Source organism: Nanorana parkeri, unplaced genomic scaffold, assembly GCF_000935625.1.
Source record: "Nanorana parkeri isolate BGI_ZX_2015 unplaced genomic scaffold, ASM93562v1 scaffold207, whole genome shotgun sequence".
Taxonomy (NCBI): Eukaryota; Metazoa; Chordata; class Amphibia; order Anura; family Dicroglossidae; genus Nanorana; species Nanorana parkeri.
The window spans coordinates 1,630,574-1,643,172 of record NW_017306475.1 but is presented as its reverse complement, the minus strand read 5'-3'; the positions used below and the strand labels follow the sequence as shown (position 1 = coordinate 1,643,172).

General features: G+C 40.9%; 1 protein-coding gene across 1 annotated transcript in view; it reads right to left on the bottom strand.

Annotated features, from left to right (window-relative positions):
• AP1M1 (adaptor related protein complex 1 mu 1 subunit) overlaps positions 1 to 12,599 on the bottom strand; it is a 47,590-nt gene that overhangs the window by 3,481 nt on the left and 31,510 nt on the right. Inside the window, exons 6-11 of the mRNA XM_018555675.1 lie at positions 11,263 to 11,389; positions 7,779 to 7,921; positions 6,736 to 6,807; positions 3,353 to 3,511; positions 2,187 to 2,312; positions 2,023 to 2,098 (exon numbers count right to left, since the gene is read on the bottom strand). Coding sequence (XP_018411177.1) covers positions 2,023 to 2,098; positions 2,187 to 2,312; positions 3,353 to 3,511; positions 6,736 to 6,807; positions 7,779 to 7,921; positions 11,263 to 11,389 — 703 coding nt within the window. The remainder of the gene's footprint in view (positions 1 to 2,022; positions 2,099 to 2,186; positions 2,313 to 3,352; positions 3,512 to 6,735; positions 6,808 to 7,778; positions 7,922 to 11,262; positions 11,390 to 12,599) is intronic.

Genomic DNA, 12,599 nt, shown 5'->3' with positions numbered 1-12,599 from the left:
AAAAGGACGGGTAAAAACACGAACCCCCCCCCCCCCAAAAAAACACGAATGCATTAGTATTGCGTGCATTTTTTTTATAAGGCAGCGAAGAGAATGCATTCCAAGTGATTTTTATTAAGAAAAAGGGGATATGTTCGTATCTGTTGCATCGATGCACATTCCTTTTTTTTTTTAAATGCATGCAACTGTGGCGCAGTGGTGTGAACTATACTAATTTAAATATATTATTTTTTGGGTTGTGCATTAGATATACGTTGACGCATCCAGGCGCATTGGGTGTGAATGGACCCTAAATGTTTAACCCTCTGTTTTCAAACTGCAGCTCTCCTAATAGTCTGTGGACATGCATTTGTGGGTTTATTTTAATCTTGTGAAGCATTTTTATGTGCTGCATGGGTTATGAGGTGGCATGAATATAAAAGATATTATATGTGGATGTGTACATTAGCTTGGACTAAGGCCCAGAATTTGGGCTGAAAAGCGTAAGCTGTTTCTATGCCAAATTAAAATAAAGTGATATTTGAATATCCCTGTCCGTGGCATTTTAGCATCATGGACTGACCAGGTGGAGCAGGAGCTCTTCATCTATTTTTGCAGTAGATGCCCCTGGGCCCTCTGAGCCCGACATTCAGCCCATAGATTCCAAACTGAGAGGTCAACTAATCTCACTGCATCAAGGTGTGCCCTCACTTCTACAAGTGGGGTACCGATTGTGCATTCTGATGGGCCCTTGACCAGCTTCCCTCTCTGGGGACCCTGCCTTCGATAAATATTCATACTCTGGACTCCGTTGGACTAGCATTTGCAGTTCATTCGCTCTGGGAAGGACCAGGAGACCTGTGATAGTGAGGGTTGTCGTGACCCTTGTGCTGGTCGAAGCGGAGAACATTACGATGATATTCCATAGGAGTCTAGTTCTTCTTGTCAACCAGTAGTGGCTGCACTGAAAGGAGAGACCATGTGCACTTGGGTGCAACTGAGATAATTTGAGGTCTGCGGAGGTAATCACTAGAGGTTCCTGTGCCTCCTTGGATTGTCAGCAGACAGAACACCCTAGTTTCTTGCTGCAGGTGATCCCTGACGGGGGTTTGGGGGGATTTGGAGGGCTTGATCCTCCGTTCTTAACTGCTGCCTCCTGGGGAGAGTCCTTAAGTTTCCTCCCCCAATCCTGTCCTTAATTAGGTGCATGACCTTGACCCTTCAGTTAAATGTTCTTCCCCTTAACCAATGGTTGTTAATGTTTCAGTGGACCTGAGGGGAGTAGGAGCTTCCTATATCTGTTTAGGGTTAGGCACACTCTGCAGCATGCTTCCGAGGGTTCAGCGTCACGTAAGGGTGTCAGAAGAGGATGTTTTAATGTGATCTCCTTCTGGGGCTTATCCCCAGTGTTTTGTCCAGTTGGCCACACCAGGTTGTTGGTCCCGTTTCCCTGTTGGGAAACTGTTATTGTTCCACCTGTTCTTGGTGGGTTTTGGTTCATTAGCTGGTGACCTTTTGCTTTTGGGTCTGGTACCTTGGAATTATCGTCCTTGCTCTTTTCTTGATTGCTTTGGCAGGTTCTTCCATTTAGTAGGGGGCCTAACCTCATGCTTCAGATTCAGGCGTTGGTCCTTTAAGTGGCTCTTTGACCACTTTTTTTCCCTCTTTTTTGTTCATGCCCTTAGTATCTAGTACCACAAAACTGAGGCATGCTGGGTATGAGAGGCTTACAATTTTTCTGTTTTCCACTGTCCAAACCTCCTGTATCTCCAGCATAACCCACCTGTATCTGAATTTGTTTTTCTCAATAGACTCCCAGAAATTAATTTTGCAGTACAGTACTAAATACAATATTCATTTTTTTAAGCCTTCAATAAACAGACACTGCTGACAATACCAGTTGTTATGGCAAATAGTAGTCATTATAGCTTGTGAACAGAGCATCATTTTCAAAATGGGATTTTGGATTAAGAGATGGACTGTAAATGATCTATAAAATATATTCAAGCTATATTTCTGTGCCTTCTGGCCAAATAAAGTTACCTCCATTCTGGGTTATATATCGCACCCATGGCAAGGCCTGGTAGCCGCTCTTCTCAATAATTTTTAAGTAACGAACCTGTGGAAATGTTTGAAAAACTTGCTTAATAAAAAAACAAAAACATTGTACTACAGAAGCTAGAATGGATAGGAAGCAACATATTTACCTGGATTCCAGAAGTGGTAAAATAAGGGATTTCAAACTTGACACTTATGGGGGGCTTTCCTTCTTTGTCTTCTGCTTCAACACTAGGGAGCCCAAAGTGTGCTCTCATGAGATATTCCTTTCCACCCTGAAAGTTAGATGTATGTACATCTTTAACATACAAATATACCATGTAACTCTGTAAAAAAAAAATCTTCACATAGAAAGTGCTTATGGGAAACATCCATATGAGCCAGGACACAACTTAATTTATTAAAACTGGACTGCAAGACAAAAGCATTCGTGCCCATGAATCAGATTCCAAGTTTTTTTCCCATGGATGGCAAAAATAAACAAAACACAAAAAAAAACAGCAAGCATCTTTAGCTACATTTCCTGTCAGGTTAATTTGTAAATCTGGAGCTGTTATATGGCAAGCAGCATTTGTAGCATTTTTAGAGTATGAAAGATGAAGCATGCTTACAATGGACAAAATCTTAAATGTTTGTCCTAGTTTCCAGAAATAAGGGCAAGTATGTTCAATTCTCTAACAGCACTGTTCTATGTAAAGTCACATTGTTTTTAAAATTTGATGCACTTGTTTTGGACTAATCCACCTAAATATAACACACAATTAAATATAACAGGTTGCAAAAGCTTACACAAGCCAGAAGCAAAAGCACTAAATATACTTTTGTAGCTAATGGTAAGTATATTAATATGTTTTCTGGCCTTTATGCTAAAGACAAGTATCAAATACTTGCCTGAAGGTTACTGGGAAGCACATCAAATTTAACGGAGACCTAGATGTAAGTGTTTAGGGGACAGCTACACAATGAGAAAGGGAACAGCTATGAGACTGCCTGCTGCTGACAACTGCTGCTGCTTATGTACCAGCTAGAAACCCTCTAATCCTTGGTCCATTAAATATATAACATTTTGTGGCAAAACGTACAGCATATTATTCTCTTCTAAGTAAACATGAGCATAAGCATTTTCAAGCATTCCGAATGTGTAAAATTATAGAAAAGTCATTAAATTATGTGTATAAAGTTCTATGTTCCAATACTTCACAGATGTCTGCCAATATTATTAGGCTGGTGAGACATTTTGTTAGCCAAGCAAGGAACAGGGATTAACTACACACTATACACAAAAACACAACAATTAAAAGGTAATTTATCTTACTGGAAAAGACTTTATAGACCAAACTATCTCGCTGTTTTCTGGAACCCACTTCACACTCCCAACTGTAGTCTTGAACTTGGGAGAATCAGCATCATTTGGAACTGGAATGTGAATCTCCACATTGTTGGCAGTGGATCTTCTTTTGAACTGACTTTTGGCCTATGACAAAGAGCAAAAGGACAAAACATGAGTCTTTTCTGAGAAACAAAATGTTCAGAAACTTGAAGAAACAACTTTTTTTTATTGCAACATACATTAAGCTTAATTATTAAAGCTAACCCAGCAGAAAAGGGATCCTTAAATTCCAAAAAGCATCAGTTCTTTTCAGCTGGGTCCAACGAGATTTAAAAATTATGGTCACATGGCCAATAAAAAGGTCCTAAACCTTGTGTTAAAGGTTTGTGAATTGAGTGTAAGGTCTTTATTTAGAAAGGAGAAAAAAAAAATTTCCCTACTCACCATTAATATTTTCTTGCTTTTTTTAATGAACAATAATCATGGAATATACACTGATCAAACATTACATTATGACCAACCTAATATTGGGTAAGCCCTCTTTTGCCACCAAAACAGCCCTGACCTGTCGAGGCATTAACTACACTAGACTTCTGAAGGTATGCTGTAGTATGCTTCACCAAGCCGACAGTAGCAGATCCGTTAAAGGAGAACTATGAGGTGAGTGCTTTTCACTCACCTCATAGTTCTAGCCGACCTGTGACAATGAGACTGTCACAGGTCGGCTCAGTAGATCGGGAGGTGAGCGAACACATACCGGCGTTCGCTCACCTCTCGATCCTGTCACGGCTCTCTGCCGTGACAGGGGAGGGGCTGGATTCCCCCCTCCCCGCTCCGATATGGAACGGACTGAGGAGGGGGCGGGTACAGCTGGCTCTGCCTCTAGATAGGCAGAGCCAGCTGTTAGTCACGCAGCTGGGCGGATCCCGGCACAATTGTCGTGATCCGCTTAAGCTGCGGCGTCTCAGTGCTGCTCGCGGTATACTGCGGCGTCTCAGTATACCGCGAGCTACAGCTCGCGGTATACTGAGACTAGGGTGACGGGAGGACGCTATTTTGTGTCCTCCCGTTTCCCTAAGGAGAACTGTGGGGAAAAGCCTTAACCCCGTAGTTCTCCTTTAAGTCTAGGGATGCACCGATATATCGGCCAAAAATTGCAATTTTGGCATAATGCCCAAAGTGCCATTTTCCTGCTGATACATTGGCGCATCCCTGCTTTCTTTCATCCCCGCTGGGCTCTGCTCTGTGTTCCAGCAGAGAGGAGAGAAAGTGTGACAGCCAGCCGAGCGCTGCGGGAGGAGAGCGCTATGAGCTGCCGGCGTCTCTCCTCCAACAACGCTCAGCCTCCTATCACAGGCCGGCAGAGCGGTGTGTGGGCGGAGACAGGCCGCCCTTCCACAGGAGGCTGAGCTCTCCTCCCACACCGCTCGCTCAGCCTCCTGTGACAGCGCGTCAGAGAGGAGATCGGGTACACTCAGTGATCGCTGAGTGTTTGTACATAATTGAGGATATAGCATGTGGACTATATGCTCAATTATGAATGAATGGGAAGTGATCTACATCACCTCATGTTCATTCATGATTGTGGATATAGTAAACATACTCTGTCCTCATGTTATGAATGAACAGGAACACTCAGAGGATCCCTGTTCACTGATAACAGGGGACACAGAAAAAGAGATAGAAAAAGAGATTGAAGACACAAAGTCCTCTATTTTAAAAAGGGAAATATCAGGGGTCTGCTAAGACCCCCAATATTTCCCCAAAGCCCCAAAAAGTAAAAATATTTAATAAAAATATAAAACAATTAAAAAGTTTATAAAAAATAAATTAAAATAAAAAAACATTTTCGGTATAGGTTTCGGGCCTGACAATTGTTTTTATTTCGGTTTTAAAATTTCCATTTCGGTGCACCTCTAGTTAAGTCTTATAAGCCTCCATGGATCGGACTTGTTTTTCCAGCACATCCCACAGATGCTCGCTTGGATTGAGATCTGGAGGCCAAGTGTACCTCAAACTCATTGTAGTGTCCCTCATACCTTTCTTAAACCATTGTTGCAGTGTGGCAGGTGCATTATCCTGCTGAAAGATGCCACTGCCAGCAGGAAATACCGTTTCCATGAAGGGGTGTACTAGGTCAGCAACAATGTTTAGTGCAGAGACACAGAATGGATCTTGTAGTAATGGATCTTGCTGATAGTACTAAGCAGAACAGGAAAGTTGAAACAGGCCCAGAATAGGCGACGCTGAGTTGAACACATGTAGGTTTTGGCTACTGAGAAAAAACTGTTGGATATTTACAAGGTAATTATTTCCATAAAGCCTGACCATAGTGCATATGCTATTTCACATTTGCAGGGAAAAGGAGCATGAGAACTGACAGCTACCACAGCTGGAGCAAGAAAATAAGCTTGCAGATCCTTATGTAAAGGGAGGCAATCTCCTGGTCCCCTTAAGGTCAGGGATTGCTTACTCTTTAGAGTAGTGTGGCTTGCCAACATTGTAAGGCTTGTAAGGAAGCAACAGTTACAAATCCACCATCTGTCCTTGCACTGACCAGCTGTAATGTCACATTCTAAAGGCCTGCAATGCACCCTTTAGGGCCCTGTCACACCATGTCCGGACCAGATCTGCACGCGTTTCTGCAAACGCGGTGTGATGCATTTGTGACGCGTTCCAGTGCATTTTCTTTTGTTTTTTTGAGGGTAATGTCATTGTGCAAATTAATCTTTCTGCTCCAGGTCATAGCTTCTGTTGCGTTCCAGTGCGGTGCGCTTTTTCCTGCACTGGAACGGACTGGACTAGTGTGAACAGAGCCCAAAAATCACATACAAATGCATTGGGATGCATTTTTGGTGCAGAAGAAACATGAAACGTACCGCATCCGATCCGGACATGGTGTGAATGGGCCCTTAGGCTAAGAAAAAGGAGAACAGTTCAGGAGGTAACTAAGATCACCACAGCATGACATCTTCCCTCTTTTCAGAACAGAGAAAAATCGCAGGTATATTAGGAACTCTGTGACGGAGTAGAAATGGCCAAAACAAAAAATAATTGGAATGCAACGTAGTTGAGTCATCTGTTGCCTGTGGGACAGCAGCATTTGATGGTAACTTTTCCTATCAGGAAAACAAAAAAGTAATGAGGAAAATATAACAGAAAATAAAGCCAAGGGTTTACTAAATATTAAACCGAAAAAGCCCCTAGTATCCGACAAATGCAGACACCAAGACTGGAGAGGCAAGTGACAAGATGCCAATGTTTTTACAATAGTTTTTCTTTCTTTCTTACTTTTAAAAGTAAAACAGGGAAATCTAGTCAACGATGGTTTAAAGCACATTGTTTACAATACTAATAAATGTACCAACCTTGATCATGTATTCAATGCGACTATGGGAATGTTTTTCTATAACAGATTCAATCCAGATAAGTGGTTTCACCTGAATGGTATAAAAAACAAAAAGGCATTTAAGTCCACTAAAAAAAAAAAAAATTTCTCAAAGAATACGTTATGGTCTTGTTGACTTTTAACCCTTTTGCAGCCTAAGTGTTTTTTGCACAGTTATAATCCACATTTAAGGCCTGAAAAATTATTTAAACCCCCCCTCACGAGACATTTGCCAGTCTCTCTCCCTGCTTTCCACAAACATATAGTACATGATGCCAGTGGGAAGGTCGGGCGCAGAGGAGGCACTCTTCACCAGCCTCTGGAAGCGATTGAGCGGCAACCCAGTATACTAAATGAACTGGACAGTCTGTGCGTCTTGGCTGGATGGAGAAACTTTCAAGAATTCAGAGCTGTTGCAGCAGCTGTTGATAGAAGAAAAATCTTCCAAATGAAAAAAAAACAGGACAGCTGGAAAAAAAAAAAAAAAACATGTCCCCTCTCCTGAGCAAACTAAGCAAAACTGGAGGTGTGAGGTGGGGATGTGCTAGCTAGGTGGCATAACCCATAGCTTGCTTAAATATCAAGCTGTGTTCCTCAAAGAACAATAGAGAAGTTTTTCCCCTAGTTTTGCATATCATAGGGGAGGTGCTGCCTATGTCCCATTGGGTAGATTTTTCTTACCTTCCTGCCCTTGAGCAGCAACAGGAAATTAGAGGAATTATCCCCAAAGTGAGGGGAATTTCCAACAGTTGTCACCAGAACAATTGTCCCACTTAGGTGATTTACCCTCATCCTTTTTTATGGTGGCAACATTTATGGTGACAGACATGCACTAACATGCACCGTTGTGCGCTGCCAAAAAACAGTGCATGCACCATTAAGATAATATTATAGCAGAACTTAATTTTTTTTTAAAACCAAGATTATAAAAATAACCACTGCTCTGAGTACATAGCGTTCTGAATGTCAGAACAGTGTAAAGCCACATGCCAATACAATTTTGTAACATAGAAAGACACTTGCATGAGTGTTCAAGCGGTAAGACATGAGTTCAAACTCTCCATCTGGAGGTATGAAGGATATAGTCCTGTCATTTTCAAATCTGGATAGGCGCACACACTGGTGAAACTTGACATCTTCAAGCTCCACAGACTTGCTCTTCCCACCTACAAGAATGTAAATCAGAGACAAATTAACTCAAGTGAATTGAGTTACTTGCACTTTTCCAACATAAATATTCTAGCATGAAAAGTATGCCACTGCCACAATGACAAGGTGTATATGAAATCATAAGACAACTGAGTAATTAACTGATAAAGACACTATACCCTCACTTCTAAATGTATCTTTGTTGCCCAAAAAAAAAAAAGTTCCTCCCTACAATTTTGAAATGTGCTAGAATGGAGAATGAGGTTGCTCTACAAAAGAAGGAGACTAATGGGATGTTTGTTCTCATTGTAAAATCCTTTTCTCTGTGTCCATTTAGGGCAGTGGTCCCCAACCCCCGGGCCGCGGGACCGGTACGTGGATCAAATGGTACCGGGCCGCCCAAGGAACATTAAATTATTTCCATTTTATTTACTGTGGTGTATTTCTCTCGGGTTTGTCCGACTTTCCAGGACGAGAGGTTAACCGGGAGCTGAGAGACGTCACCTAAAGCTGCACCAATACCGCGCATGCGCAAAATATCGTGATATCGGGGCGGTTTTAGGTGACGTCTGGAGCTGAGCAGCTGCAAGCGGCAGTGGCGTTGTAGCTTTGGTAAAGAGAAGGTGTGTATCGCTCTTCTCTCTGTTCACCGGTACTTTCTCATGTTTAACAGTGCTTGGTGTACGTGTATATTGTATTTGCTCAAATTTAACCCACAAATTAGCAAAAATGAGTACGAAACAGACGTCGTTAGAAAGTTTCCTTGGGAAAAAGAAAAGGCCCAGTGAAGAGACAGAAGAAGGGCCTTCAACATCAAAGAAACATGTAACTTTTAAACAGACAATACCACGAGTCCTACTTGAAATATGGATTTATCGGGACAGGTGATTCCCACACACCAAAACCGCTCTGCATAGTTTGCGGCGACCAGCTCTCTAATGAGGCAATGAAACCTTCAAAACTGCTTCGCCACTTGAACGCTAATTTTACCGCGGCCCACGGTAAAATTATCAAACGTTGACCGGTCCGCGGCGATGAAAAGGTTGGGGAGCACTGATTTAGGGGATATAACTTTATTGATAAGCAACCAATAATTTCGCCGATGGGAGAAATGGACTCTAGGTACATAGAAACTGAAGGCCAGCCTCCTAAAAGGTTATAACCCCTGACACCTGCTCAGATGTAGCAAGCAGTGCAAAAAAGGAAAGATGACTCATGGCTATGTCCCTCAACAGACTCCAGGAAAAAATAAAACATTTTATATATATTATTATAACATCAACCAACCATTGAGGAACCCAAGTTTATCGATAATAAGCAACCAAGGTATGTCCAAAAATAGTCCAAACTTGGGGGCAGGCACACCAAAACAACACAGGTGAAACCAGCCAATAAAAAAAAATGCCCAAAACAAAAAAGGGAAAAGCAGGGTATTAAATAGCCACTTATAGAACCTTTAGGCTGAACGTAGCATCTGCAGAAGCAGATAGATTAACCTGTAAAACTTGAAAATGTGTGAAGTAAAGGCCAGATCACCGACTGCAGATCTGAGACAAGGAGGCCTAATGATGAAAAGCCCAATAAGTACTCACTGCCCTACTGGAGTAGATTTTAATGGCCAAAGGCGGCACTTTATCTCACAGCTCATAGACCTGTATAACAACAGGTTGTATCCACCTAGAAATAACAGATTTGGAAGCCAAGGAGCCTCTGGACCTTCTAAAAAAGCAAACAGGAAATTGGTCTGCCAGAAGCAGTGGCCGAGAGGTAAACATGGTACAACATTCAGGTAGAGGCTTCATGGTACAACAATTATGGTAGAGGCTACTTTGTTACATTGTAGCAAAGTGTCATTTCTTCAGTGTCGTCACATGAAATATAATAAAATATTTACAAAAATGTGAGGGGTGTACTCACTTCTGTGAGATACTGTATAAACCTTAGTGCAGCATATAATACCTTTAAAAATGTGTAACTAATGTAGATACTAAATAAAAGGTTCTTTTTTCAAACATCCACTGTGAACAAAATCCTTTATTTAGAATTTGCTTTGAAGTTACACAATTTTCACAGGTATATAGTGCCGACTTAAAGTTTGTATGTTAACTTTTTTGAATGAGTATTTCATTTGGGTGCTGGCTGCTCATGTTATTAAATAACATCTGCATTGGCTAACAAGAGAAACTTTCAATATCTGACATGACTCTACCAGTAGCAGTTGATAGTAGAAAAGTATTCCAATTCAAGTGAAAACTAAAGCAGAGAGGAAGACATCCATTCTCCTGAGGACACTAAACTTAAGTGGGCAGGTGTGAGATGGAAGGAGTTTAGGGGCTGGCCTTCAGTTTCTAGTGTACATTTATTCTGTGGGTGGCAGTAAAACTTTGGTTACTTATCCATAAAGCGGTGTCCCTCAACTGACCATAGAAACATTTCTTTTAACCATTTTGAAAAATGAGGCTAAGCACGATATAACATTCTTCAAATGTTTCAAACCAAGGGCTTTTTTGATCCTTTTAGTCCCCCTCACCATAACCTGTCTGGTTATGCTCTCTCACCTAATGAGGTGGGTTGCATATTCAGAGGTGAACAGCTCCATGAAAGAGAGGCAGCAAAAGTGGCAATTTAAAATGTCAGCGACAAAAGCAGCAGAGCACTTTAATAGCTTTCCGACAAGAACATTGTAAGTTAAATAAATAAAAGGTCCCCAGTCACATCAAGATTAATTTGCTGTGCAAATAGCTAGTAAAATGTTAACATAAATAAAAATATATATAAAAATGAACTGCGCTAATAAGCAAGCTAACAGCTACAAGGCACTGGAATGTACACCCACTGTGAGTGTGTATACATGAAAAATGAATAACCAAGTGTGCTGAGCTACAACGATGAGCAATACAAAAAAAAAAACAATAAAAGAATCTGTGACTCAATCAAATGTCAGTGAATAAATAGTAAATGAATCAGATGTGAAGTTTGTAAATGTTCATGACTCTGAAGATATGTCCATATATATACAGCAATAGTGAGGAATATTTCTTGTTGCTTCACCAAATATACCTGTAGAAGGGAATTGCCTGATTTGACCTTTTGTTGGGGTCTATCAATAAGGTGAGCACCCCTATATCTGGTGTGGTGCACGTGGTGAAGGAACAAGAAATATTCATCACTATTGCAGTTTATATATGGACATCTTCAGAGTTATGAACATTTACAGACTTCACATCTGATCCATTTACTATTTATTCACTGACATTTATTTGAGTCACAGATTCTTTTATTGTTTTTTTTGTATTGCTCATTGTTGGAGCTCAGCACACTTAGTTATTCATTAACATAAAGAAGTTAGTTTACTTACGACCTGTATTTTCAAAGAGAACTTTATCATTTAATCCAAGGCGTAATTCAGGCATTCCCGAAAGAAACACCCTCATTTTGATAGATCCAACTATTTCACTGCGCAAGACATTTCCATTTGCGCTCACCTAAAAGAGAGAAAGACATAAAAATGAACAATGGACAGCACAGGTTATAAAAGGGAGAATTCACACATGAAAGTAAATACGCTCAGTGTTGACAGCGGCACAGTGTTAATTGCATATAATAACGATTTCCATCTTCTCCTACCCAAAGCAAATACTTAGAGGGGAATCTATCAAAACTGGAGCAGACAGAATCTGGAGCAGTTGCCCATAGCAACCAAGCAGCTTCTTTCTTTTGTTTGTTTAGTTAAGCTTTGAAAATTATAGAAGCTGATTGGTTGCCACAGGCAACTGCTTGAGATTCTGTCTGCTCCAGTTTTGATAAATTCCCCCCACTGTTTCAAATGGACCTGTCGTACTGACAAGACAATCACCTTCAGATAGTGGGATTACAGGGATGGCTACTTTAAAACAAAGCTGCACTCCAAGAATCAAGTGCTGATGATGTCAAATCAGACAAAATTAGTGATGTGATCTGGAACTTTATTTTGTATTAGCAAAAAACAAACATAAAACAGTTTATGGGAGTCATATGTGTATATTATTTTCTCTCCTGTTAAATCCTAGTACTAAGATTATACCCCTTATAAAATGCAGGACCTCCTGGATCTATAGGTTTGTTTACCATGGGGAAGTCAAGGTAGAGCGCAATATTATATGTGATCAACACCAAGCATTGTACTGGAGCAATTTATTATACAAGGATATTGTGCACTTTTCATGTCTAGCAGCTTGTGAGTCTTTTGCAGAAACATTCATCGTTTCTCTATTTCACTGTACACAGGAGATTTTGGAAGTTATTTCATCAATGAAAGTGGTGGTTGAAGCATTTTGCCAAAAGCTCAACATGCCTTAAAAAGCTGGCATTTACAGATAAACTTGTACAAATGACAGAACGGTAATATTATTGAAGATATCCAAGACTGCGTTATTGTGGGTGCAGGGGTGTGGAAATTTTGGAAAAAACTACTTGTCCAAGGACTAAAGCGGGGGCCGAATCTACTTGTCCTTCATGACAATCTACTTGTCCTGATAAAAGAAAAAAATTATGTTAACCAAAACCGTATTTAGCAGTGCTAAGAAGCACTTCTCATTGGTCAGTGCCGTCAGGTGACCACGTTGACCAACCAGTGCTTGCAATTTGCGAGCGAAATTCAGAATACATAGAACAGGTACAGATAGTACACCCGTACTGGTGGAGGGGGGGGGGGGG